The sequence below is a fragment of the Falco naumanni genome, chromosome 5 (genome assembly GCF_017639655.2).
Source record: "Falco naumanni isolate bFalNau1 chromosome 5, bFalNau1.pat, whole genome shotgun sequence".
Taxonomy (NCBI): Eukaryota; Metazoa; Chordata; class Aves; order Falconiformes; family Falconidae; genus Falco; species Falco naumanni.
Window position 1 is genome coordinate 46,692,859 of NC_054058.1, and position 24,780 is coordinate 46,717,638.

The following is a 24,780-nucleotide window of genomic DNA, read 5'->3' on the forward strand; positions in this document are numbered from 1 at the left end:
TATCCACATGCCCGTTCCACTGCAGGCCCTCCCAGAGCAGTGGTCAGTGAGAGAGACAGAGCTACAAGTCCCAAGAGAACAGAGACCAAAGAATCTAAATTCTCACATACAGTATTTGATCCTGACATGGTATTTGCCTGACTAGTTTCACTAGCGGGCCTGTGGAGGACACTTCTGCTTTTGCGGGAGAAATTAAATGGAGATTGAAGAGTAGAAAGGGAGACTGCCATCTTTATCCAGGTCTGCTGTCTTTATGTAAGAAGAAATGAGGAAGGAATGCCCCAGATCCTGCCTGTTTTCAGTGAAAGACTCAACTCTGCTTCATCTTCCTCTCTTGACATATGAGAAGCAGATTTTGTAACAATTCCAACTTTGACATTTTGGTCTTAAGTCAGCAAGACATTTAAACACCTGCTTTGTGAACAGAATTACGTTGCTGTTTCCCCAGAACTTTGACTTGAAATGTAAGAACCTCTTTTCTAACAAGAAAACCTTTAAGAAAGATAAATAATATTCAGGAAGTTGGCAGGATTCAAGAACAAAATCTAAGTTGTCTACTGCTGCAATAAATATCTGATTGGTTTGATGCAATTGGTGTATGCAACATCAGTGATTTAACATCACTGCAAAGAAAAAAGTCTACCTTGCTGCTCTGCTGTGCTCATGCCAGTAAAAGTGGCCCCTTCCTACCTGGTCAAAGAATTCAGATGTGTTAATGCCAGATGGAGTCCACCATGGAGAACAAGTCTCTTCTTAATTCAAATTAAACGTTAAACTTTTTTAAAATTTTGATGTAAACTAATTTTATTCTCACTTTTGTGTTCCTATGGTGATTTGAAATAATCTGATTGAAAACACAACTGCCAATATTTCTTATTTCATGCTGAGAAAGATGAAAACTCTTAAGTTCTTGCAGGTATCTCTCAAATATAATTAATAAATCTATTCTGGCCAGGACAGCAAGATTTAATCTCCAAGTAGCAAAGGTCAGTTTACAGCAGGTGGGGAATGGAGATAAGGATACAGTGCTGTCGACTGCAGAGGGAGTTTGTGAGAGAAAATAGCTGGAAACAAATAGGAAACCATAAAATATAAATCCATCCTTAGAGTGCAAATATGTGAATGGAAAAATAAAATATAATTCCTCTAATAGGCAGAGTCCTTGCCAAATACTCATAATTTTGGATGGCTGCAAGAGCCGGCAATTTGGGTGAGAACAAAACGCATGTATAACCTTGACCCCCATGCTGAGCTCAATCTATTCATCTGCAGGATTTTCCCCAAACAAATCCATCATCTGCCCTGCTCCTGGAGCACACTGCTACACAATGCTGAGAAGCACTGTGGATAGCCAAGAGGAGTTATTAAGTCAGAGGTTCGTAGGTTTTGGGGTTCTTTTTGTTTGGTTTGGGTGTTTTGTGTGGGTTTTTTTACTACATTATAGAAGATTTAGGATCTCCCTTCACTCTTAAGCTGTAAGAGGAGAAGGCTGCTGTAAGCCCCTCTGTGGAGGGACATGAGGGATATCCACATGACACTTCGCTTAAGAAACAAAACCATCAACTGCAATAACTGAAAGCACGGGAAGCATCTACAACTAACAGTGAGGGATCTGCAGTCAGCATACATGTCATTTTTGTTGTTTCTCTGTATCTATGAATAATTAAGGAAGATTAAGATATTTTTTCACTGATAGGCTTCTTTTGTCCATGTGCATCTGCCGACTAGAAGACAACCAGTGAATATTAAAACTTTTTTGAGCAGCATTAGGTTGAAGATGGAGAATCTAAAGCCACAATGACGGAAAAATTAGGTACCTGATTTTCATACATACTTCTTAAAAACCAGCATGTGGCTGACTCCAGAAAGACTAAAAAATTGCAGGGAAGGACCTCAACATTGTACGAGGTTACATGTGATGTACTCCCCGTAACATGTTTCAGATTGCAGCAGGCTATAGATTTGCAATATATAAATGGAAAACCAAATAAAATACTAAAATTAAAAAATGTTGCTGTCACGTCAGTACAACCCTATGTAAAAATCGTACTGACTCTAAAGACACTAGACAAGCGGACAGAATTCAGTACCTGAGAAGCAGTCAAATAATCTATGATGTATTAGTCAAATAATATATCTAGCTTTTCACTGATTTGTAAGTGAAATGTCCCTTTCAGTACATACAAAGTAAAATGTTACTATAAAAGAAGCCACATTTTCAATGACAACTCAGTGGTACTTAAATACAATAATGAATATCACAGCAAAACTTCAGGATGACAGAACAACCTGGACTCCCAATTCACAGACACCAACTTTCAGAACACAACCAGAGAGAGAACGTTTTGGAAAAAAGATACATTTTTTTTCACTGAGAAACTTATGCTAAAATAATAATCTGTTCCCATTAAGTCAATGTTTTTCACTTCTGACTTGAATAGGAATATGATTAAAAGGACTACGTAGAAAGAACAGATGAAATCCTGATTAAAAAACTGTTATATTCAAAGTTCTTTGCAATAAAAAAACACCTCAAACCAGAAAACAAACATTCTCACAGCACAATGATTTCAAAAGACAATGTAAAAAATAAATGTATATAAAACCTGTCACTGTACTATATGTGCCCTGTATGGCACTATAGACTACTAGTGCAACTCCATTATTTTTACAGAAAAATTGTACTTTGAATTAAATTTGTTTTCAAACACTTAATTTCTCAGGTATATAATTTAAAATCGCCAAATTACTTAAAAAAAATCCTAAAGTGGCTACAAAGTATTTAGAGAGACTTTTTTGATGGTAAGCTTCCTAGTTCAGTCAACGTACTGACGTGGTCATATGCTACTACGGTGTCAAATTCTGCCCAAAGATCTGCACAGGCATATGCCTAAAAAATTGAACTGCTAAGCCTGACAGTTTGAAAACTAGTGCATTGCAAGATGGTATGCTTGCAGCCTCAATTAATTCCCCAGAACACGTGTATGTGACTGTGTCAAGTTGTTGGGTTTTTTTCGGAGGAGCTTAAGCCCAGGTAAGGAATGATGAGCATGTAATTAGCTGAAAAGCCACAGATCTTCAGGCAATCCAGTAAGCGTGAATTACTGCCAGCCCTTAGCTAAAACAGCTTGTACAAAAGTCTGTGTGCTGCAGCTATGTAACCAATAGGAAATGGTTGCCTGATTGCATGAATTTTACGCATCTCCAGCTTTCTAACTGATCCGAATGCCTCATCTAGTGCTCAGAGGCACCTTGCATAAGAGACTTACAATCCACAGAAGAAAGGATTTCACTCATTCGCCTATGTAATTTTACATGATTACCAAACAATTATATTCTTCATTAATTAATCACACCAGACCATGATATGTTCTCTATCTCTATGAACAGGTGCACTCTTATTACAACTGCAGTTGGGAATAAATCGTGTAGTCTGCCTGTGGCGTGTTTTGAGTTTCCAGCAGCAGTATGTTTCTTGGAGATAGACTGAGCCTCACTAATTTTCTACAAACCAGTATCAGGCCAAAGAGCCACAAGAAAACATATTCTTACCAGTTTGAAGGAAACCTAACTGCTTTTCCACCATCAAGTGAAACTGAATTAGATCCCTTTTCATCCTTCAATCAATCAATCAATAAGCATGTAAGTAACTCATAATTCATAGGAATAGTCATGTGAGTAAAAGCATCCATAGGTTTATGTGACTGTAGGATTAGACCATATGCAAAAAACAATGGTTTTGGTAATATGCTAATATATTTACTAGTATATATTTTCACGTAGTAAATTCAATCTAGATTATCATACATGAGCTCTAAATTCTGCTCATAAAAGCAATATGGTATGGGCACACTTAAAAGCGCTTGTGAAGTACTTTGAAATGAAGATCCAAGAGAAAACATAATGCATACATTTGGGTTTTTTTAGAGATACAATGTGCAAAATAAAGACCTACCTTTACATTGTGGCATTACTTGAAATTAAGTTAAAAGACAGAACAGACTTCCTACTGAATACCAATGTAAGTGCAAAAGCAATGGAAAACAAATGGGTAACAGAACATTATAAAAGCCAAAAGGGCACAGTAAAAGTACTCAGAAGTTGTTATGATTTAATATTATGATAGAGAAACTAAGTTTACTAACTTACCCTCATCTTTGCACACGCATCCTGCGTTGACTCTGTGCCTCTTAACTCTTTTACCAGCATAGAACCTAAATACTAAAATAAAAATCCATTAAATTTAATTTAACTGAAATTCCAGAACAGACAAACACCTGCAGAAATGCACTAAATATGCCTAAAAAACCCATAGTGGTAGCAGTCAACTTACTATATTGCTTTAGAGGTTTTTTAGCTCTGCAGTTCTGATAAATCATTTGAACCAGTGTGTTAATCAACCTATGAAACAGGAATGCACAGCTACAAGTGTACTGAATCACATGCAGCTTTTTGAAACAGTATTTGAAAGTCTTCTAGCTTATCACCTTAGTCACTCAAACGACAAGAAAATACTACAGATTTCATCTTTAAAAAGCCATTTGATTAAAAAATAGAGAATCTGCTTTTTTTAGCTGCCATCTGCCAAACTCATATTGCTATGTGTGCAATCACGTGGACGTGAAGGCCAGCAGCGATGTTAACCTCTGTGTACTCAATCTGTAACTAATTCATGAGCAAATAGCAGAGCCCGATGTCAGCAAACAGTAAATAAATCTGAACTGAATAGTAGTTTAAACCATAACTATTATTTTGAAGCCTTTACTGATGTGAAGAGGGGCTGGGTGAGGGGAGGCAGCAGGGTGCTGGTGCTGGGTCCTGGTGCAGCTCACTCCCAGAAGCCACCGCACTCTCAGAAGAGCTTGCTCACCTCCAAGGGGACACAAGGCAGAGTGCCTCACTGACACAGCTCCTTTCCTACCTGCCTCTTCCTCACAATGCCACTTGCTGGCAAGGACAGTTTGAGCCCTCCTGCACCCTGACAGCAGGCTCTGCTCCTCTGGATTTGTTCCTCTGTGGTCTCAGTACATGTCTACCCCGCATTTGAATGACACTGCTCCTCCAGGGATATGGAGCTGGCTGCTCGTCCCTGCTGTTGTCACCTAGCAGTGAGCAGTCTTGTCACAGCTAACAGAGCTGCGCGAGAGCCATGCTCTGCATTTCTCCTATAGATGCCACAGGCGTGTGCATTTGTGGACGTGCACATGTCCGAATCGCTCTGTGCAAACCGGATGCTTCTGTATTTCTATATGGTGTCACACGGAAGCCTGGCTTAACTGGGGGAGGAGGACAGCAAGCCACCCTACATCTTCTCCCCAGGCATAGAGATGTCTCCCTTTGCATCCTCCTTCACTGCAGCACATCACCATGGCTTCTCTTGTCTTCAGTTCTAAGTCAGAGCAACACCAGAGCTGAAGAGGAGTCACGCCACTGGTGTGACTGCAGGCAAGCTGCAGGAGGAGAGTGCACGCCATGGGCGGGAGCCTTTTCTCAGAGGATGCTGCAGCCCACCACCGCTGCCTGACCCCTTTCATTCTATTGCACTGACTCCCCTCGGAAACAGCCTAAGCTGTCCTAACCAGATAGCGAACCAGCTTCATGTTAAACAACAACTCATCAAAAATAGCTTCAGTTACAGCTGAACGCAAGCTGGAACTGAACAGAAAGTGTGCCGGTCAACTTTCTGGTCTCCTGACCTAAACAAGAGATATTTTCTTTAAAGCCTTCAGTTCACACTGTTTACCACAGGAATCTTTGACCTGCAAGAAAATGCATGAATATTTCAATGCAGACAGTAGCCAACTGAGTAATTAGTGAGAAACACTTTACAGGGCATTATAAATGGAAGGGTGAGCAACACCAACACTACCAGATAAGCACAAGCAGAAAGGAACAAATGAAGGGCATTCCTGGAGGACTGCAGATGTGAAAGATTCATAAACCAAGCAGCTGCAAGTCCAGCTGGGGGCTTGATGGTGACGTGAATAGGGCTTTGGGCATTAATTTGATGGGACGGCTTGATATCACCCTTGCAAAAAAGCAAATAATTTAAAGCAAGCTCTGAACTTACAAAATTAAACAAAAATATAGAGTTCAACTGTATCTTTCTCTGGATCCTGCTGTCTGACACATTTGGTATCCTTAGCCTTATCTGGGAAGGATGCGATTAATTTCTTTTTTTACATTATTTTATTATTTTTTTATGGACTAAGCTACCAGCTGGTCACGCATCAGGGAAAAAAAGCAGTGCTCTTCTGCTCACGGCAGAACAAGAGAAGAAAGATAAGAGATGGGCAGCTCCTGTCCCATCTGCACAGCAGCAAAAAATCCTCAGCTGCAGGCATTCAGAAATGCTTCCCAGGGTGGACTGTGGAACAGACATGCAAAAGTACTGTCCAATTTAGTTGTCAGGAAAATTTTAAATTCTAGGAGGGAATTTTGCTTTCCTTTCACTTGCTGTGCTTTTGGAAATATTCCTTCTTAAAGACCTAGAGCATGTGGGAGTGATGCAGAGCACATCCAACAGTTCAGCTGAGAGCTGTGGCATGCAATGAAAGCTGCCCCCATTACAACTTCCAAGTCAGCGTTTTACTCTATAAAGCTGAGGTCAATACAGCTCAGGGTGCTGAGATAATGCAGTGATGCATGGTCCTCAGGAACGCAAAGTGTTTCCTTAATCACCAGTAACTTGGATATTTTGATTTGGTGATTTCTTAATCACCAGTAACTTGGATATTCCTGGTCATCCCAGCTTCATTTCTTTAATGATCCACACATCTTCCTATTTACTGCAAAGGTTACATCTGATTATGAATTTACTGCTGGATCAAGTAATGACACAAGAGGCACTCTTGGGATAAACTTGTTCACTTCACTGAAAACTATGAAAAATATTTAAAGAACTAGAAGTCACTGAGCTTCCTTTTCAATTTGAGGTGCTGCATAGGAGGAGAGCAAGAGCGAGAGCCAAGTGAGCTGGACCTTGACTGTGGCTAGCTAAGGAAGGCAGAAGTTCCAGTCACTGTTGAGGGACAATCACTGTATTCAAAGCAATTTCTGCCCCAGGAAGGTCTGACGGAAAATACTGATGTGCTTAAGCAAGACAGGCCAGTAACACCCCTTCTGCTCCTCCTCAGCAGGAACCAGGCTCTGTCTCACGTGCACTTAGTCTCCAATTCCTACCTTTCCAGATATGCTTTAAATCAAGTCCAGCAGCCCTCACTCAGCTCTCCCCCAAAATGGGCCGGCGTTTGGTGAACAGAGCGTTACGCTAAAAAGCACTAAGGATCCAAGCCCCTTCAGGTGAAAAGGATCTAAACCCCTTGTCCTGGCTACATGGTTAACCCCCAGCTATCATGCTAAAGGCACTACAACTACTGAGCCCCTTTGTGATGTCAGCCAGCCTTACTTCACGAGGTGGCCGCCTCCAAAGAGGACACAGTGGTCTGGGAAGCACCTTCAGCAACTGTAACAGTGCTTTCCAGCAAAGTCAGAAAAGGTAAGGAGTTTAAATAGGTGGGCTGAGGCACCTCTTCAGCTCCCCAGAAGCACCAGTCCCCCTACCTGCCGACAGGGAACTCAAGGCTTCAGAACAGTGTTTTTCTTTTAAAAAAACATAAAAAACTCTTCCAATATGACTTGCTGTACTTCAGGAGACCTTCCTCTCCCTCACAAGCCTTTGTAACACCCAGAGAACACTGTGCTTCAGGACCCTGATCTCCATCTTCCCTAGCTCCCTTCCCCCCAAAAGAGGTATATGAAATTCAGGCAAGGCAATATTACTGTAACTAATGAGAACAAAGCATCAATGTAGGCATGAGGACCCCATACTATGTTTTATTATTTTCTCCTAAGTACTAGACAGGGATTTGTGATGACAGATGAGAAACAGGGGCATTTGCTCTCACCGCCACTCCTACAACACTGAGCCACTTACTCATAGAGTAATTTCTCTGATACTATGGCTACATGGATTGCAATACATCACAAAATTCATAGAAAAAGTACTGTGCATCCTTGTTTCTCATTTATTACAACTACAGTATTTCAGAAGATCCTATCCCATTAAAAGTGATTTAAAACTATTATAAATGAAAAAAAAATCAGGATCTATAAGATTAATTTATCTACCCCAGATCAAACCACTACACTTATCAATACTTACAAATGCTTTATAATCGCATGACTGGAAGATGAGTTTCTCTGGATGATGTTGCCAATATTGTACAGGCGTTGATGCTGTGGCTTCATTGGGAGGTCGCAAGGTAATTGAAGGCTCTCCCCAGTCTCCTGTCTGAAAATCACAGTTGTTCCAGATATAAGTGAAGTTGCAAGCAAATTTGCCATAAAGTAGCCCCCCACTGTTGTGCTCAATTAACAGTAATTTATTTTCTACACATAGAACCATGTTACTAAAGTAAGGGAATACAACTCCTACAACATTTTTCATGATTTACTTTATAATCCAAAGTCATCTACTGTAGTGCTTAATGAGGCTTTAATTAAATCTATTTGTTTGGAGAATAAAATCATTAGGCACCATGAATGTTCCTTAAAAATAACTGTTTAGAATACATATATGAGGATGACAGTACTTGAAAAAAAAATCATGAGATGCACAAAGATGCCATTCACAAATTCCACTATGTGTTTTACAAGCTTTTCTACATAGCTAATAAGTCTTCCATTATCCAGCACATATAACCAATAACTAACTTTCCTAAATGGCGTAATAACGGAGACTTGGCTTTGATCTGAAGACTTATTATATATTCTTCAAATGTATGAAGCATTCTTTAATCTCTTTACGAATATTTACTTTGATCATCATCTCTTGATGTCTCATTGTAGAGTTACTAACATTGCCCTTCTACCTTTACCATTCTCATTGATATAGGTGATTGCCTTCCTGAGCTGTCATCTCTCCTCTTTCCTCAAAGTCCTCAGAGAACACGGGTAGGATAGCAGTTTGCTGCCAAATCCCGTCACAGGACAATCTTCCCCCCTCCAAAAAAAGCCAATGCTGACATTGGTACAGGAATGCCCCCAGCATGGCAGTGCTGGTCTGGGCCTCACCTGCCATTGCGTATTTTCTGACATGGCTTTATCGGACCTGGACTGACCTCTGGGCCCTCGGGGGCAAATTCCACCTTGCAGGTCCATGCAAAAAAATTTCTTATTTTGAGGTTGGTTATTTTTTAACTGTGATCTCTCCTACTTTTGGGTCACATGTGCCCATGCTACCCATGTCCTCAACACCAGGGACGCTACCAAACCAGTGTCAGCTCACTTTAACGGAAAATGACCCATGGATGGAGTCATCCTCCTCTTCCCTCTGTCACCAGCTCCACTGCTCCCCTACCCTGTCTGGTCTGGCCTGTCTCTGAATTTCCCTCTCTTTCCCCCTGTGTCTTTTGGGAATCAGATTTCTGCTTCCTGATCCTCCTTCATACCCTGCTTGATCTCTCTCAAACTATTTTATTTACCCTCTCCTATATGATTATTTCAATTTGGATTACATTACTTCTTTCTTCACCTGCACTTATCTCTGTGTATTTTCTATGCATGTCATACTGTTAAACTATGTGTTGAAGCTGGCAAGGAATTGTGTGCTGGTTACACAATTTACAGGGGTGATGCACAGTCTATGGGAACGATATCTGTGTGTTATGTCAAAGGATGGGAAGGGGGGCAGGGGATGGTTAACGAGGCTGTATTGGATAGTGTGGTACTGGAGCATGACATAAATGGTATGGAATAAGGGGTAGAAAACGTGCTGGTTTTGACTGGGAGAAAGTTAATTTCCTTCACAGTAGCTAGCATGGGGCCACATTTTGGATTTGTGCTGGAAACAGTGCTGACACACAGGGATGTTTTAGTTGCTGCTGAGCAGGGCTTACACAGAGCCCAGGCCTGTTCTGCCTCTCACCCCACCTCACCCGCCAGCAGCTGGGGGGCACAAGAAGCTGGGAGGGGGCACAGCCAGGACTGCCGACCCCAACTGACCAAAGGGGCATTCCATACCATATGACATCATGTTTAGCATATAAAGCTGAAGGAAGAAGGAAGCGGGGGAGAGAGCGAGCGGCTGTGTAGTGCTTAGTTGCTGGCTGGGGTTAAACCATGACAAATTGTCATCAGCATTTCACATAGAATATGGCTAGAAGTTAAGACTTCTAAAGCAAAAAGAAGTTAAGCATCAAAACCACATGAGAAGTATCTTATCGAAGACATTCAAAAGTCTGGCAAACTATCACAGCGCACTAATTAAATCAGGACAGAGTAAACAAAACAAGTACATCATTTTCATGTGTCACAAAATAATGAAATGACACGCATTTGCACAACTCTGCAATGAAAAGCAAGAGATAAATCTGGAAACATCAACATTACCCTGCCAATATGGTAACTTCAAGCAAGTGAACATCATAAAACAAGTCAAACCTAGTTAATGTTGGCACTGTTCGCACATCTACAAATTATACAGTATTGTAATTTCTGTTTTGCCTAGTTAAAGTTGCCTATATGCTATGGATAAGACCAGTTTTTTAAAGGAAAACAGCCAGGAGCAATTGCTCCAATTTTTGGCATTCCGTATCCACAGAAATGAATCCTTCTGACCACTAACGTATAAAACCCCTCTATCATATTTAATCTGAAGTGTGAATTTGATTCCCACTTTTTTGGGGGGGAAATGAATCAGTTCTCCTTATAAAATACAGTTTCCATCATATTACAAGGGGCAAGGATCTGCATCCTTATTAGTGGAGTTCGTATTTGACTACAAGATGGATTGTACCAATCACAAATGCTCACAGTGTGCTCATCTGTCTCTTATGAACTATCCAGGGTCATAGCTAACAGACCACTTGAAACAGTCCTCCTTTTTTTTTCCTAATAAAGATACACTCCTGCATGTTCTGTGTAAGGAAACACATCTCAGGAGATACATCTTATCCATTCAGCAAAAGGTTACTATGATGGAACTGGAGTAAATCCAGGACAGACAAGCTACAGAATTACATCTTTTGACCAGACAGGACCAAAATTTCTATGGAATAAGTGATGCTGAGTAGTGCTCCAAAACCTTTCGTTGTGCTGCTCTGCACGTGACTTTCCTCACATGCAGGAAACGGGTAGCAGGGTACATGAGGAGTACAATAAGTACATCATTTTATGGCCTGACTCCCTTTTGCATGGAAGATACTAAAAGCATGGAGAACTGCATTGTTTCTGTCTGCAAATGAAGGGCAGTAACAAGAGGAAAAGTGATTCCCTCTCATATTGGTTGTTTTATAAAGGAGCTAGGAAGCAACAATCACAAGGAAATGAGAAATAATCTTCAACCAGGCTAATACAACTAGCATATTAGACACAGAGAGAGGGACTGTGTGGAGACCACTCATTTATATCCAACATATACAAACATCCTAGTACTTAGTCCTCTTAAATCAGACAAAACAGAATTGGTAAGATTGCTATACATGTCTCTAGGATGATCTGAACATGAGATCATGGCACCAAACGTGTCATAGTTCAAGGAGCATCTGGACGACACTCTTGGCCACATGGTTTAGCTTCAGGTAGTCCTGCGAGGAGCAGGGAGTTGGACTTGATGATCCTTATAGGAGAGTCCTTTCCAACTGGAGATATTCTATGATTCTGTGACAATACAGCTGAGGTTAGGGGACCACAGAGATACAAGATTTCTGCTGCTGCTGACCAACCACTGCACCTGAAGACCTTTCGTGTATTTCAACGTGTCTTGCAAAGGGAGCAGCTACTAAGAAAAGCTGCATAAAATTAAACATTGTAGGTATAGATTATTAGGATGGATGAAGGTGACATGTTATACACAGTCATAAAATTTTCTTTTGTAATTGTATCATAAGTGGGTTTTTTTAATATTCAGTAGAAGTGGCTTCTGGTTTCCTTTCCTTTTGTTTCTTACAAAACTCCTTAGATTTTTAAACCACACTATTGCAAGTATTCACTCACCTATTTAAACTGAGTTATAAAAGGGTAGTCTCCAAAGCCCAGATCTGTGAAGATGTTTAAAAGTGTAATTCCTATTACATATTCCCCAAGCAATTTCCTTTCATTTCCTTTTTTTTTTTAACTTTTCTTTAAACAAACAAACAAAAAAAAAAGGGGGTGGGGTGGGGTGGGGTAAGAAGGGCTTTTAAACAAGATTTAGACTGCTAACTGCTTTCATAAATCTGGGCCTAAACATCTCTACAGCAAGAACAGGAGCTCCTCAGCTGACTGACTCTAGTCAGCAGCTGTGAGATTTAGGATGCGATGACGGCAATTAGCTTCACGTAAAATACAAGGTAGAAACTTCTTTGACCTAGAGAAGACTTGAAACAACAAGCCTCAAGTCTAGGGTAGAGAGATGTGAATTACTAGTAGTTCTGTACCTGAGGAATTGGTGCGGAACAACTCACGGGTGATATACTGAGATTCAGGACCTTCATAAGCACCTAAACCACTTCCAAGCAGTATAGAAATATTTGTAAATTGCTGTGCAGAACCAACTATGATGTTTGATTTAATTTTTAAAAATAGGTTTGATAGGATAAGGATTTCCTGGTTTGAATATTTAATTTGCAATTACAAGAAATAATCAAACATTTAAGCTTATGTATTTTTTATGACACAATATACGTATGGAGATTTTTATCTCTTTGATGAAGTAGAAAGGCAAGAGATAATTTATTCTTCATCTAACTTCACAGCTCATCAGACAGCTGTGCAATTTATCACGTGGCTTTTGCTGTATTGCCTATGTTTTAGTATTCTAACCTCCCCATGCCTTTAACCAGCATCTTTCCTCTCTCAGGCCTCAGTCACCTTGAGAAAGAAGATTTTTTTTTCCTCCATATTTTGCAGATAAAGAACTTATCTTACAAAGAATCACAAAACGGTCTCAAGTCAGGTGCCAGAGTGGTAAAGATTCAATCATTTTACAGTGACAACTTTTAACCATTAAGGTCATAGCCTTAAAGACCAGTATTTCATGCTCTTGCAATGCTTCACAACCCTGAAAACAGGCAGATGTGCACATCTCAGTGCTGTAGAAAGGGTCAGATGCTTAATGTCAGATCCACTAAAGAAGCAGATTACTACTATTAGGTAATTTTTTACAATTGTTGCAAATTTTCCTATCTCATTCCATTCCCTGAGAACTGTATTTCATTCATATTAAAGGCACCTGTATGCAGAGGTAGACTCAGGTAAGAAGTTATCTCAATACAACTTGTATAAATTCTAACACCCGCATCATCTTTTTATAAAAATGTCAAGTTAAACACCCTCCATGCTACAGGGGGAAAAAAAAAGGGCCTGGTTTTGAGTGGCTTGAATGCAGTCATTTTTAACAGGGACCACATCTTACAACTTTTCAACTGTTAAAGCCTCATGCCTAGTTGTAACATGAATTAGTCACCATGACAATAATGAATCTGAGCACACATAGATACAATGGTTCTGGCTGAAAAATTAATAATTTTCTCCCTGTAATAATTTTAAATGTTCTGTGGACCAGCCAAATCCTCATTGTTTGCATACATTTGAATTCCTAGAGTGAGAGGAATCTTTTTAGCACCTTATACCTTTGGAACTTGAAATAATGGAAACAGGTTTATGGCATACTTACGTTTTAAAAGCTTCTAAAGCTCGGTAGCCAAAATGGCCCCTCTGTGGCAGAAATGCTCCACAGAGGCAGTTATATGACAGAAATCAGGAGAAATCTACAGCTCCTCTGAAATCCTGCTCTGAACGACGGGCTGTCGTCCTTACCACACTGCAGTACAGATCAGCCGGTTTGGTCTCATGTGCGCAGCACATGTGACTGCCACACAAGTGATGAAAATTCAAAGCACCATCAGTGTTACCTCTAATTCCCCAAAAGTGCCTCTGCACACACCGTGGCACGTTCCACAGCTAGGCAAAGCCTATAGGTTAACACAGAAAGGGCAGCACAACACATTGTGGGGGTGAAACTGTGCAAATCGAGCTGTTTACACGGTTTCTCGCTTTGGAAAAGTGAGCAAACAAAAACATCAGGAACAGAAGTCAAAGCTCCCCCTGAGTGAGACTGCTGCTGGCAATCCCCCCATGTCCTGTATGTGCACCATACAGCCAACATATGCTAACCACATGGCACGATACACGAATGCGCGCACACATAATCCCGAAAGAGGGCAGACAAGTTACAAACTTTTTTTGTCATTTCAGCGACATGACACCCGTAGATAACACCATGGCAACAGACTGTACATCCATAGAGTGACAACATAGCCATTTATCACTGTATCTTACATTATGAACCTGATGAATCGATGAGAAAGGATATCCTGCATTCTGGTTGGTCCAGATCTCACAGACAGAGGACTGCTAATATAAACAGAAAACTACATCTCATCTTGTAAATATTAATGCACCACAACTGCCAAAAGGCAAGAATCATTAAGAAAAGGCTTGCAATAACATTAAAGAAGGAAGTAAAACAGCTGTTAAAAGTAATTTTTTATTTATTTGCTGACAGAATACTTTCGGACTGACTGGAAGGAAACATGGTTTATTCAGAGACTTCAGAAGAGGTTTCAGACTGAGTACAAGAAAACAATTTGGTCAGAAGTGCTGGTTGGTGATGTAAAGAGATAAAGTTATGCAGGCATAAACAGAAAATGCAGAGAGCAGAAGAAATATTGGTTACTTTCAGTTTCTGGCAGGAAAGAAACTTGAAGTCAACATCCCAATTAAGTTTTAAGATGTGAATCTCTCTCTGTTGGAGACTCTCACAGGGAAACAGGAAGGGGAAAAACTGGCAATACAGTCAACAGGAAAAATACATTTTCTTTGTAACAATTACCAGAAAAGAATGCATTGCAATTATTTGAAGCAGTTGCCCGCCACCTCCTTCCAACGGCAGTTCCTTTGCACACAAAGATACAGATAATACTACCTTTGGTACTGACCATGACCCTGCTGCGTAAATTAAAGGTTTCAGTCTACCTTCTACACTATTGTACAGATAGTAGCAAAGCAAAGTAAGCATACTGTAGCATCTCTAGCAAAAGCATCAGAACTAGGCAAGCACAGCATTCACCAGCATCTTTTACATATTTCCTTGTTTGGACACTCATCAAGAAAGCATCTGTGACACCTCAGCAAGAGCTAAGATAACATTTTACAGTAGCCAGGCAACTAAAACAAAGCATCAGACGTAGGATCTGCCCACAGTATCTTTGGCAGGCTGCAACAAAAGGCAATAAACACACATGAAAAATGCAACTGCAGCATCCAGAATAGATAGCAATTAATGTATCAGTAATTTAACAACAGCAAGAATGTGCATTGCTGGTTCTTGTCAGCAGCAGCAGCGGGAATTTAGCACCAATGCTCAAAACAACCCAAAGAATTGCAACTCTTCTTAGAAATATGGCTCCTGCTCTTACCTTTTGTAGCCTGAAACCTGGCTGTTTGACTGGTGACAGACAAGGTTATCGCTTGGTTACTGTCAGGGCAGGCTGGCATCCTCTCATGATTGACTACCAAATGCTGCCAGGCAGGCTGCCTAATGTTGTTGATTGTCCCCATTTCCTTCATGATCGGAAATGCAAGAGCATACATCCCTTCCTCTAGCTTCAGTAACTCTTAAAACTTTCCTGTATCTGTTAATTTCTTCTCCTTCATCTTGTTCTCAAAGTTATTTGCTTCTCCTTCATGATGTGCAGGGCTCTGCATTTTGATAGCATTAGCTAATAAAAACCTTGACTTTGGTTCAGAGTCTTTTACCTCATCTCTGCAACTTGCTACAGAACAGCCCTCCTCCATGTGGGTGAACACATATTCTCAGTGCAAGGCCAGTAGCAAACACCGCTCCAGCTACTTCTGCAGCGCCGTTATTAGGACACTGCACTAGCAACCTTTTTTTCTGTATGTCAAGCAACCTCTGGATGCTCTGGCCATGCCCCTCACTGTGATGCCAACGTTTGCTTGCCGGGGGCAGTCTGGTAAATGGGCATCCATGACACGAGGTTGTGCCCCTGCTTTGCAGAAGAAGGGTAAAAGAGAAGGCATTTCCTTGCCAGGTGCAGCATCCCCCAGCATATGGTAATCAAGAAAACATACTGCAGTGCTATTTGGACACACTCACTGAGGTCTTGAAAGCAGCAAGGTAAGGCAGCACAGTACCATACGCTAGCAGGTGTTTTATTTCTCCCCAGCGCTGGCATGGGGCTGCCATGATGCTATCATACTGTGCAGCTGATTCTCACCATCTCGATAGTCTGGAGACAAAGGTGCATCCTTAAATCCTGCCCCTCCCGCGGACTTGCCTTTAGGGAGTGGTGTGGTGCCTCGGCTGGATCAGGCTGGTGCCTGTCCCCATGCAACAGAGGCGTGTGGGGCTCACCCGACAGAGCGACAGGGCTGCTGTGCTGACAGTGAGGCTGCAACAGCCACCCTACTGTGCTGCAGCACCTGAATGCATAAATACACTGGATACATCTACCGGCTGCTTTGGTGCTAACTCAGGAACAGGTAACATGACACTGTGTGTATGCAATCTTTTAAGTTGCTCCATTTAAAATGAGGGCAGGGAATCAATCCTTTCCTATACATACCAATGGTACCCACCCTTCTCCCCCCTCCCCAGCTCATCTTCTCCCAAACAAAAAACTCAGGGGTTAGTGTATTCCCTGTAAGATTTGGGAGGTCTTAATCTGATGCCTTTTTCTGACTGTGGGAATTCACATCGATGTATTTCACCTTCCTCCTTCACAGGTTAAAGCAGCAGAAGATATGCTGTCTTCAACCCCTTTTATAAATGAAGGGAAGCCCTTCTTATTATTTTTAATTATTTGGAGAGAGTGCATAAAAGCAGATGTTTGGAGCACTCACCTGCAAGAAACAAGTTCTGGGTCCAGGTCTCTGCTTGCTCCAAAGACTGTTTAAGGGAACTGCCCCCATCACGCAGACCTACCTACCTCCAGAATTACAGGTTTGGAGGATGTAGGCTTAAGGTAAATCATCTTTAAACAGAGGTGACTTGATTTATTAAATCAACAATTAATGAAGAGGACCAGCAGAGACCAAGAATTTCCCACAACTGTATGAATGCCCAGTCAGAAGGGCAGCAGTGCAAAACTCATTACTCTGTTCTGCTCTCATTAACGTTTGAATGACTAAGGTACTGAAACGCAGTACTGAAGGAACATTAATTTTATGGAAGGTAATGAATTCAAATTCAGAAACCAACCTTTTCCTTGCACCACTGTAAAAATATTTAGCATTTACTTTATACATATTTTATGTCTTCAAAGTGCTGAAATTTTTTAATGAATTACAAAATCCCCAGAAGCATTTAAAGTTGCATACCCCTGTGCTGAAGAGGAAGGAACCAAGGAAAGGAAAAAGGTTAAATGAGTATTTGAGGCCAGAAAATAGGCAGTAGGAGGGAGAACAGGGATTAGGCTTCAAACACTCGCAATTTTCAGCTTCCAAAAAACATATGCCCTCAAAAAGAAGGAAAAATTCAATCTGTGCATCTGCTTCCACCATAATAAACACACTTGGGCACTTAATACCACTGACACAGAGGTTCTAGGAGTTTAACAAAGAACATTTTCCTAAGCAATATGGTAAAGAGCAGCAAAAAACCAGCATCAGCTATTGCCTGATTTGCATCAAAACATGCACTTATCCTATTCTTCCCAAAAGATAAATGCTTAAATTGCAACAAGACTGCTGTCATGGTACCGTTTTTGTGATAGGTGTAGATGTCCCATCCATAAAAGACTTCCATGCCTAGTCACCGTGGGAGACAACTCTGGCGGGCAGGAGGGACAAAGGATGGGAGAAAGGGAATGGCCTGAGCTGCACAGCTCCTGCCATCGGCTACCCATGATACAGGTGGTTGGTTACTGGTGTGAGAGGGAGGTAGGGAGGTGAGGTGCCGTGTTACCTGGTCTCCACTCATCCTCCTCCCTTCCCAGCAACCGCAGTTCTGCCATGGTCTCCTTACCACTCTATGACTGTCTTTTAAAATAATTGTTAAAGGACATTTTCACTTCTCCTGTTTATTTAATTTAACCTGCTTAATAATAGTTCTTACTGTTCTTGCTAGCTTCCTCTAAGACAGGAGAAAATAGGGCATAATTACTTCAGACACCTGTAGTAAAGTCAGTAGCTAATTGTGTTCCAAAGCATTTGCACACTTCCATCCACTTTGAGTCTTTCTGATTACTCATATACTTACTGGAAAAGCTGTAGGACAGTACATATATAAGTCTTCAAGGTAGTGGGCTGTGTTGGAGACAACTTAGTGTTTCACAAGGTGAACAAAGTTCTCTAAGGAGAACTTAACTTTAGGCTTCAGCCCTATAACAGGGAAGACTTGGTTGATAATCTGAAGACAGAAAGTAATTGTACTGAAAGTGATCACAAATCTGTAAGATTGATCATGGAAATTATATACTTTCTAAGGAGAGGAAAGGAGGAAAGCAACAGAAAAGAACACCTGGACAGCATATGCAGAAGGAGCAGGAGCTGGCTGGAAGGCAGTCAGGCTGTGACTGCTCCACACAGCTTAATGAACTTCACTCGACAGCACTTTAGGAGTTGTTAAAGATTTACCTAAACTAGAAGCAATTATCCTCAGAAAGTCACAGAAGATACTGAAAGGACCCTGGAAGGTCTAAAAGAATATTTAAGATGGGAGGAAAGGATGTTTTGGGAAGTAACAGCCAGCCTAACTCCAGGGACCAGTAAGTTACTAGAAATGTTTAAAAATTCAGTCACCATCCTTTGGTCCTCAAAGTCTATGAGACCTTCTGCCATTGCTCCTGGCCACCCAAAATAAACACTTAGGAATATGTGCACATATGTGTATATCTGTATCTATGTACATATTATCGAGAATAACAGAGAAAAAACACAATATATTGCCTGCCATGTGCTCCCCAAGACAGTTTCCGCAGGCCAAGAAAAATGGAAGATGTTTATAATGAGGTTGTTCAGTATGAATCATCTCCGATCAGATTTCCTTCCTTTATTGGAAAACTGGACAACTAAATCAGCAGCAGCAAAGAGAAGCACAGCAGGACCTAGAAATCAACTGTGTGACTCCTGATGTGGCAACACATGACATGCCCCATACACAAACTAGTCTGACTCAAAATGCAGTGATTGCACAAGAAGTTGAAATGCACCATTTAGATAATTACCTGTACTTAAGCACAACTGGCCTGGAACAAGACAAGGCAATCTGCAATGACCTGCTCCATGCTGTGGCTTGGAGGTGCGCTCAGGGTCTCTAGGGAGCACCCAGACACGAGGGACTTGTCAGAATGGGGTAAGAACTGAAAATGGATTTGATAAACTACAGGAATCAGTTAGATGAAGTTCAACAAGATAAAGAACACTCCTTGGGAATATAAGATTATATACACAAATAAAATAGCAAAGAAATTAGCAGAGCAATTTAACACAGAGGTGGGGAGAGAAGAGGACCTGGAAGTTTTAGTATACTTCAAATTATATACAGCAGTCTTGCAAAAGAAAAAGCAAATAAATCACATGATAATTCAGGCTGCAAGGGAGCTCAGGAAGTTTCCACTCCAACCTCAGCTCAAAGCAGGATCAGCTGTGAGATGGAACCAGGTTGCTCAGAACTTCATCCAGCCAGGTCTTGAAAACCTCCAAGGACAGTGACTGGTCAGCTTCTGTGAGCAGCCTGTCCCCCTGCTTGCCTGTCGTCATGGAGAAGTTTCTCTTGGCCTCCAGTCAGTGCCTCTCCTATTTTGGTTTTAGTACCCAAAGCCGCCTCTTCTCCAGCCAGCCCTGGCTGCCCAGTCTCCTCAGAGGGCAACTGCTCCAGCCCTTGACCATCCTGGTGGCCCTTTGCTGAATTTCCTTCTCCTAAATACCCCCCCCCCCCCCCCCCCCCCGCCATGTATTTAATAAAAGCAGCATATTGTAAGACATGGGAAGGAACTTTTGTGCCATACAAGGCAGCAACCAGTGAAGGCTGGTGGCATCCAATTTTAGCTGCTGCACTTCAGGAAGGATGGAGGCACACCGAGGGAATCCAGGAGAGAGTAACAACAATAAGCAGACATCTCGAAAACAGAAGGGCATAGCCCTGGTTAGGTAAATGTGAGCCCCGATGGTCTGTTCACCTCTGAGCTGGTCTGAGTAGAGGTTGTTGGTGACTCCTGATGTCCTGCTGCCCTCTCCACCAATCCTCAGCAAGGTCACCCTCTCTTGCACTTCTATGTCACAGAGGCGGCTCATGTGGAGAAGGGGAGGTGCTGATCATCACCTCCTGGCTTATTGCCCCGCTGCCTCGTCCTCTGTGTCTCACTGCAGGGCTGTGCCTCGGGAAATCACTCCCATCTCCTGGTGCTGCAGCTCCAGCAAGGTGCAGAAGGGAAAGAGAAACAGCAGCAAGCCCCACGCCCTCTGATGCACATTATTTAACTTGCTAACTATAATTCTGTCTTGCTCCAGAAACAAGGAGAATTTTGGATCAAATCCCAGAAAAATCACTCTTGGCATGGTGAGCAACCTTTAAAGGTGCAACAGCTGAAAGAAACAAATGAAAATTGGATGAAGGGGGCTGCCTGGCCCCTTTTGTAATCATCACTCCAAATGTTTCAGAACCGTGGGAGAGCAGTTGTGCCATCTCAATAGATGCTGCTTCCCTCAGGGTTCCCAAAGCTCTGGGGAGAGCCTGTCTTAACGGCAAGAATAACCACAGATCCTCCTTGGAAAACAAGATCTTCAGAGACAGAGAGTGAAATTTGAAATTAGTACTTTCAGAGAAGCAGAAACTAGAAATAACACTTCTTATTAGATTAAGTACATATGCTTTGCATTGGTCTATTTCTTTTGCTTCTCCTGAAAATGCTTCACATGAAGATTTCCAGAAAATCACCAGCCATCTTGGAACGATTTTCCTGGAGGCAGGCGGCAGGTGACCGGTGTGAGCACGCTCCAGGTCAGTGCACCCAGCCAGGTCTTGGAAGAAGGTGTGCACCGTGGCCAGCACACCCCGGGCAGGGAGACAACCAGCCCAGGACCACAGGGAGCCTGCGAGGACTGTCCCCTCCAGCCCGCAGCAGGGGGAGAGGAGCCTCCTCCCACACCAGGGTCGGTGCTCCAGGTGCCACGCACCTCCACCTCCCGCCACATGCAGGGCCATACGTCACACATGTTTCTCTGGTGACAGAAGACCAACAACACAGCTGCGCATCTCCCTAGCCAGCCAACACTCTCCTTCATGTGACGGTGATCTCCTCTGATACACAGTTTTCATTTTATTTCAATCCAGCAACCCAGGAGCTGGGCTCCTGCTGGGGAGGCCCGATGGAGGGTCTCCCCAGGGGTTTTGCCAGGGCTGCGGCTGCCCTGCACGGCATCTGGAGGTGAAGCTTTCCAGCCGCAGCTCTGGCCCCGTGACCGCTGCCGAGCAGCCGAGCCTCTTCTGAGTGACAACATCCCTTCTGCTAGCGCTGCCAGCTGCAAGTGCACCCCAGCCTTTTAGCCCTGCATAGAGGATACAAACTTCTGGACGAATACCACCGATAAAAATCATGAGACTTTGGTCCCTCAACATTAGGTAGAGGTATCTACATTTTAGCAAAAAAACCCCAACAACAACAGACTTGGATCTTTCAGATGAGCACCCCAAATTCTAAGTTCAAGCTTTTTCTAGCAGCTCAAAAATGTAAATGTTAGATATCCAAGTTCAGCTTTCATACAATCTTTCCAATGTAGAGCTTCCAGCTCACAAGACTGGGTGTGAAAACCAGTAAATTAATATACAGCATCTGTCCTCATCTTGAAAGAATATTTGTCCCCTTCCTGGTGTAGCATTTATGGCTTTAGTTGGGATCATTAATACCAAATATAGAAGCAGCTTCCTTAATTTCATATGCTGAAGCAGCATGTAGGTATGATCCACATCCCATGACTTTATTTCTAAAATCTTAGCTTCTGTAACATTCTTGAAAAAACTGTATCTTTCTATTCAGGCAGAAATTACTTAGATTTTCCATAATGTCTTTATCAGTTTACTTATTCATTAAATACACAATACTCAAGGGATTTACAAATGAAAGTTCACTGAAATTTACAGTTCCAAGATAACAGCCGTCTATGGCATTAATATCTATATGAATTAAAAAGACAACTGTCAGTAACATCTATACCACTCAATAAAAATAGATTCAGTTAAGCATTTTCCTTTTGATGTTAAATTCAAGGTCTTCACAGTTCAGTCATCTTTCTGTATTAAAAATAAAATGCACCTAAAAATATGAACCTTAGAGCAATTTGTTTGGATTTTACATACTTGTCTTTAAAATGGCTGTCTGTTCATCCACAACATATGCTATCTCATGCTTACAAAAAACAGAAGTAAGAAAACTTAGAAATAACAGAATGAAATAATCTAGGCAAGCATGTTTTTGTATTTATTGCTTCTTAAATCTACTAGTAAAGAATTCTGTTATTTCACCAGTAATTTCAACCACTGATAAAACCCATTCTTCATTGCTTCTTAGATAATCTCATTTTAAGCACCCTTATTTTCCTTCATTCACTGTAACCTTTCAATCCTTCTGAAGCAGAGAAGGAGACAGGAAAATAGCAAACAAGTAAATAAAAAAACGTCATACTGTGATCGAAAGTTAGAAACCCAAAGGGTGGGTCTTATGAGACAAGAGTTTTATTTTTGGCTCCTTCAAACTTCCTGTGTCATCTTAGCCAACCTGAAACATCCCTGCACCTCATTTTTCTTGGCTGTACAATGAAAGACATAATTTTAAACCTTATAGACCCACAGTGGACTGGAAATATAAATGCATTAGTATTTGTGAAGTATTTCAAAGATATTACTACGTTGAAGGTATTATTTCACAAAGCAGCAGAATTATTTCATATAAATCTGCCTCTGCTAATTCTATCTCTTGTGTTTATTACACTTTTTCTCTATTGTAGAGAAAGGATCTCTGGTACGATCTCTGTTTGAATGACTGTCTCCTGCTTACCAGTCCTAATCCCGCAATGAATTATTGTATCTCACAAAATAATGCTACAAGGCAGAATCCCAATAATTGGGGTAGTTTTACTTCAAACTTACTACCCAGTCATTACAATGACAAAACACATTTCAGTAATTGTGTTTTAGGGGAAAAAAAACCACAGTAAGAGCCCTCAGTCCATGGGACTGAAGAATCCAGAAAGGTTTCAAAATTAAGTCTGGCTTCAGCATCTCTGGGAAAGAACTTCTCCTGCCAGCCTTTGTGAGTAACTTTTGCATCTCCCTGAGATCTTAAAGGATTCTCTTCCTTCCACCACAGCCCACCAGGGTGCCCCCCCATATGGGCCACAACCAGGTTTATCCTACCCGGAAGCTTACTCTGACTCATTACTGGTTTTTCCTCCCAGAGGCAGACACAGCCCGGAGCCTTCCCCTGAGCCCTAACGAGGCACCCACCCACCGCCTCCTGAAATGACAGATCTCCCTCATCTCGGGGTGCACTGCGGGTTCAGTCCTGTGGGGAGAGCGTGCATCAGCATTGGGGTGATGCCTGACCCAGCTCTGCTTCTGAAAGAAGCAGCGTGGGCAGAGGTGCTCCCCACACCTCCCTGCCCACCCGCTGTGGGGAGGATGCCCTCCGCCCTCGCCCCAGGCTGCAGCGCTCTGGGCACCACCACAAGAGGCCTTATGGACCACTGTGGCAAAAAGCACCGTATGTCACCGGCTGAGGCAATAAATAGCAATAGCCTCAGGGCTAGCAGTCTGGGATATGCTTGCAGCTAGTACCTAAAGCTTCTGCGCTGCCTGGAGAATTACAGATCCCAAAGACCTGACATTTTAATCGGTGTATTTTAATGAACTTAGCTATGCTTCCTTTTAACCTCCACAGCTTTTCCCCGCAAATATCTGTTTCTTCCTCTCCACGATTTCAGGGGTGAATGAAGAGCCCAGTCCCCTCAACAGGACTTCTCCTATTGGTTCTGGTTCCAAAGTCCTTAGGCTTTGCCTGCATGATTTCAGTTCTATTTTAAAGGTACAGGCAATCTTAGGAACAACCTCAGCTATTTTAAGCTACGTTAATTTGATCGTACCAATCTACAGTTTGCAGGCTCAGAATTCAACATCCACAGTCAAAGATGACTCAGACTACTCAACCTTTTCCGGATTTCCCCGCCCCCCCCTTTTCTGGGGGGGGAAACAAACCATCTCACAACCTTCTGTATTACCTTTTCGGCAGTTGTGTTTTATCCAAACAGACGTCAAAGACTTTCCAAGTGGGATGACCAACTGCAGAGCTGGATGACCAAACCCATTGCAGTGGGGAATCTAAATTGGGTAGACTCATTGTTTATATTAGGATTTTCCCCTCTTAGGTCACGAACAGTCTGCTAGGGAACTGTGAATGAAGGTACATGCTGGCCTTGAGACAAAACCACCCACATTAAGTAAATTTAAATCAGTGCTTCCTCCAGGAAACAGTGTTGTATTGCTTACAAGCAGATTTGATTATGGTTTAGAGAATTGTTTAAACTCATTTAGCAGATCAAAGGAAAACAGATTTAAACTGATGTGCGCATTGTTTTAACAAACACTGGTTGATACCTGATGCAAAGATCAACATGCTTAACGACTCCCATGTAAAGTTTAGTGAAAACACAGGCCATAGTGAAGATGGAAACATCAGATCTCACCATTTTCTCTTAGATTTTAAATTGAGGCTAAAACCA

The 24,780-nt window shown here is 41.9% G+C and overlaps 1 protein-coding gene across 9 annotated transcripts in view; it reads right to left on the reverse strand.

The window, feature by feature from the left end:
* The window catches only part of ANKS1B (ankyrin repeat and sterile alpha motif domain containing 1B), a 441,782-nt gene that overhangs the window by 19,722 nt on the left and 397,280 nt on the right, over positions 1-24,780 (reverse strand). For 5 of the 9 annotated variants that reach the window (XM_040595965.1, XM_040595964.1, XM_040595962.1 and 2 more), the window contains 3 exons: positions 14,323-14,397; positions 8,165-8,293; positions 4,150-4,221 (listed from right to left, as the gene is read on the reverse strand). In XM_040595965.1, the coding sequence (XP_040451899.1) occupies positions 4,150-4,221; positions 8,165-8,293; positions 14,323-14,397 (276 nt within the window). The remainder of the gene's footprint in view (positions 1-4,149; positions 4,222-8,164; positions 8,294-14,322; positions 14,398-24,780) is intronic. The other 4 variants (XM_040595969.1, XM_040595963.1, XM_040595970.1 and 1 more) reach the window with 2 other exon arrangements.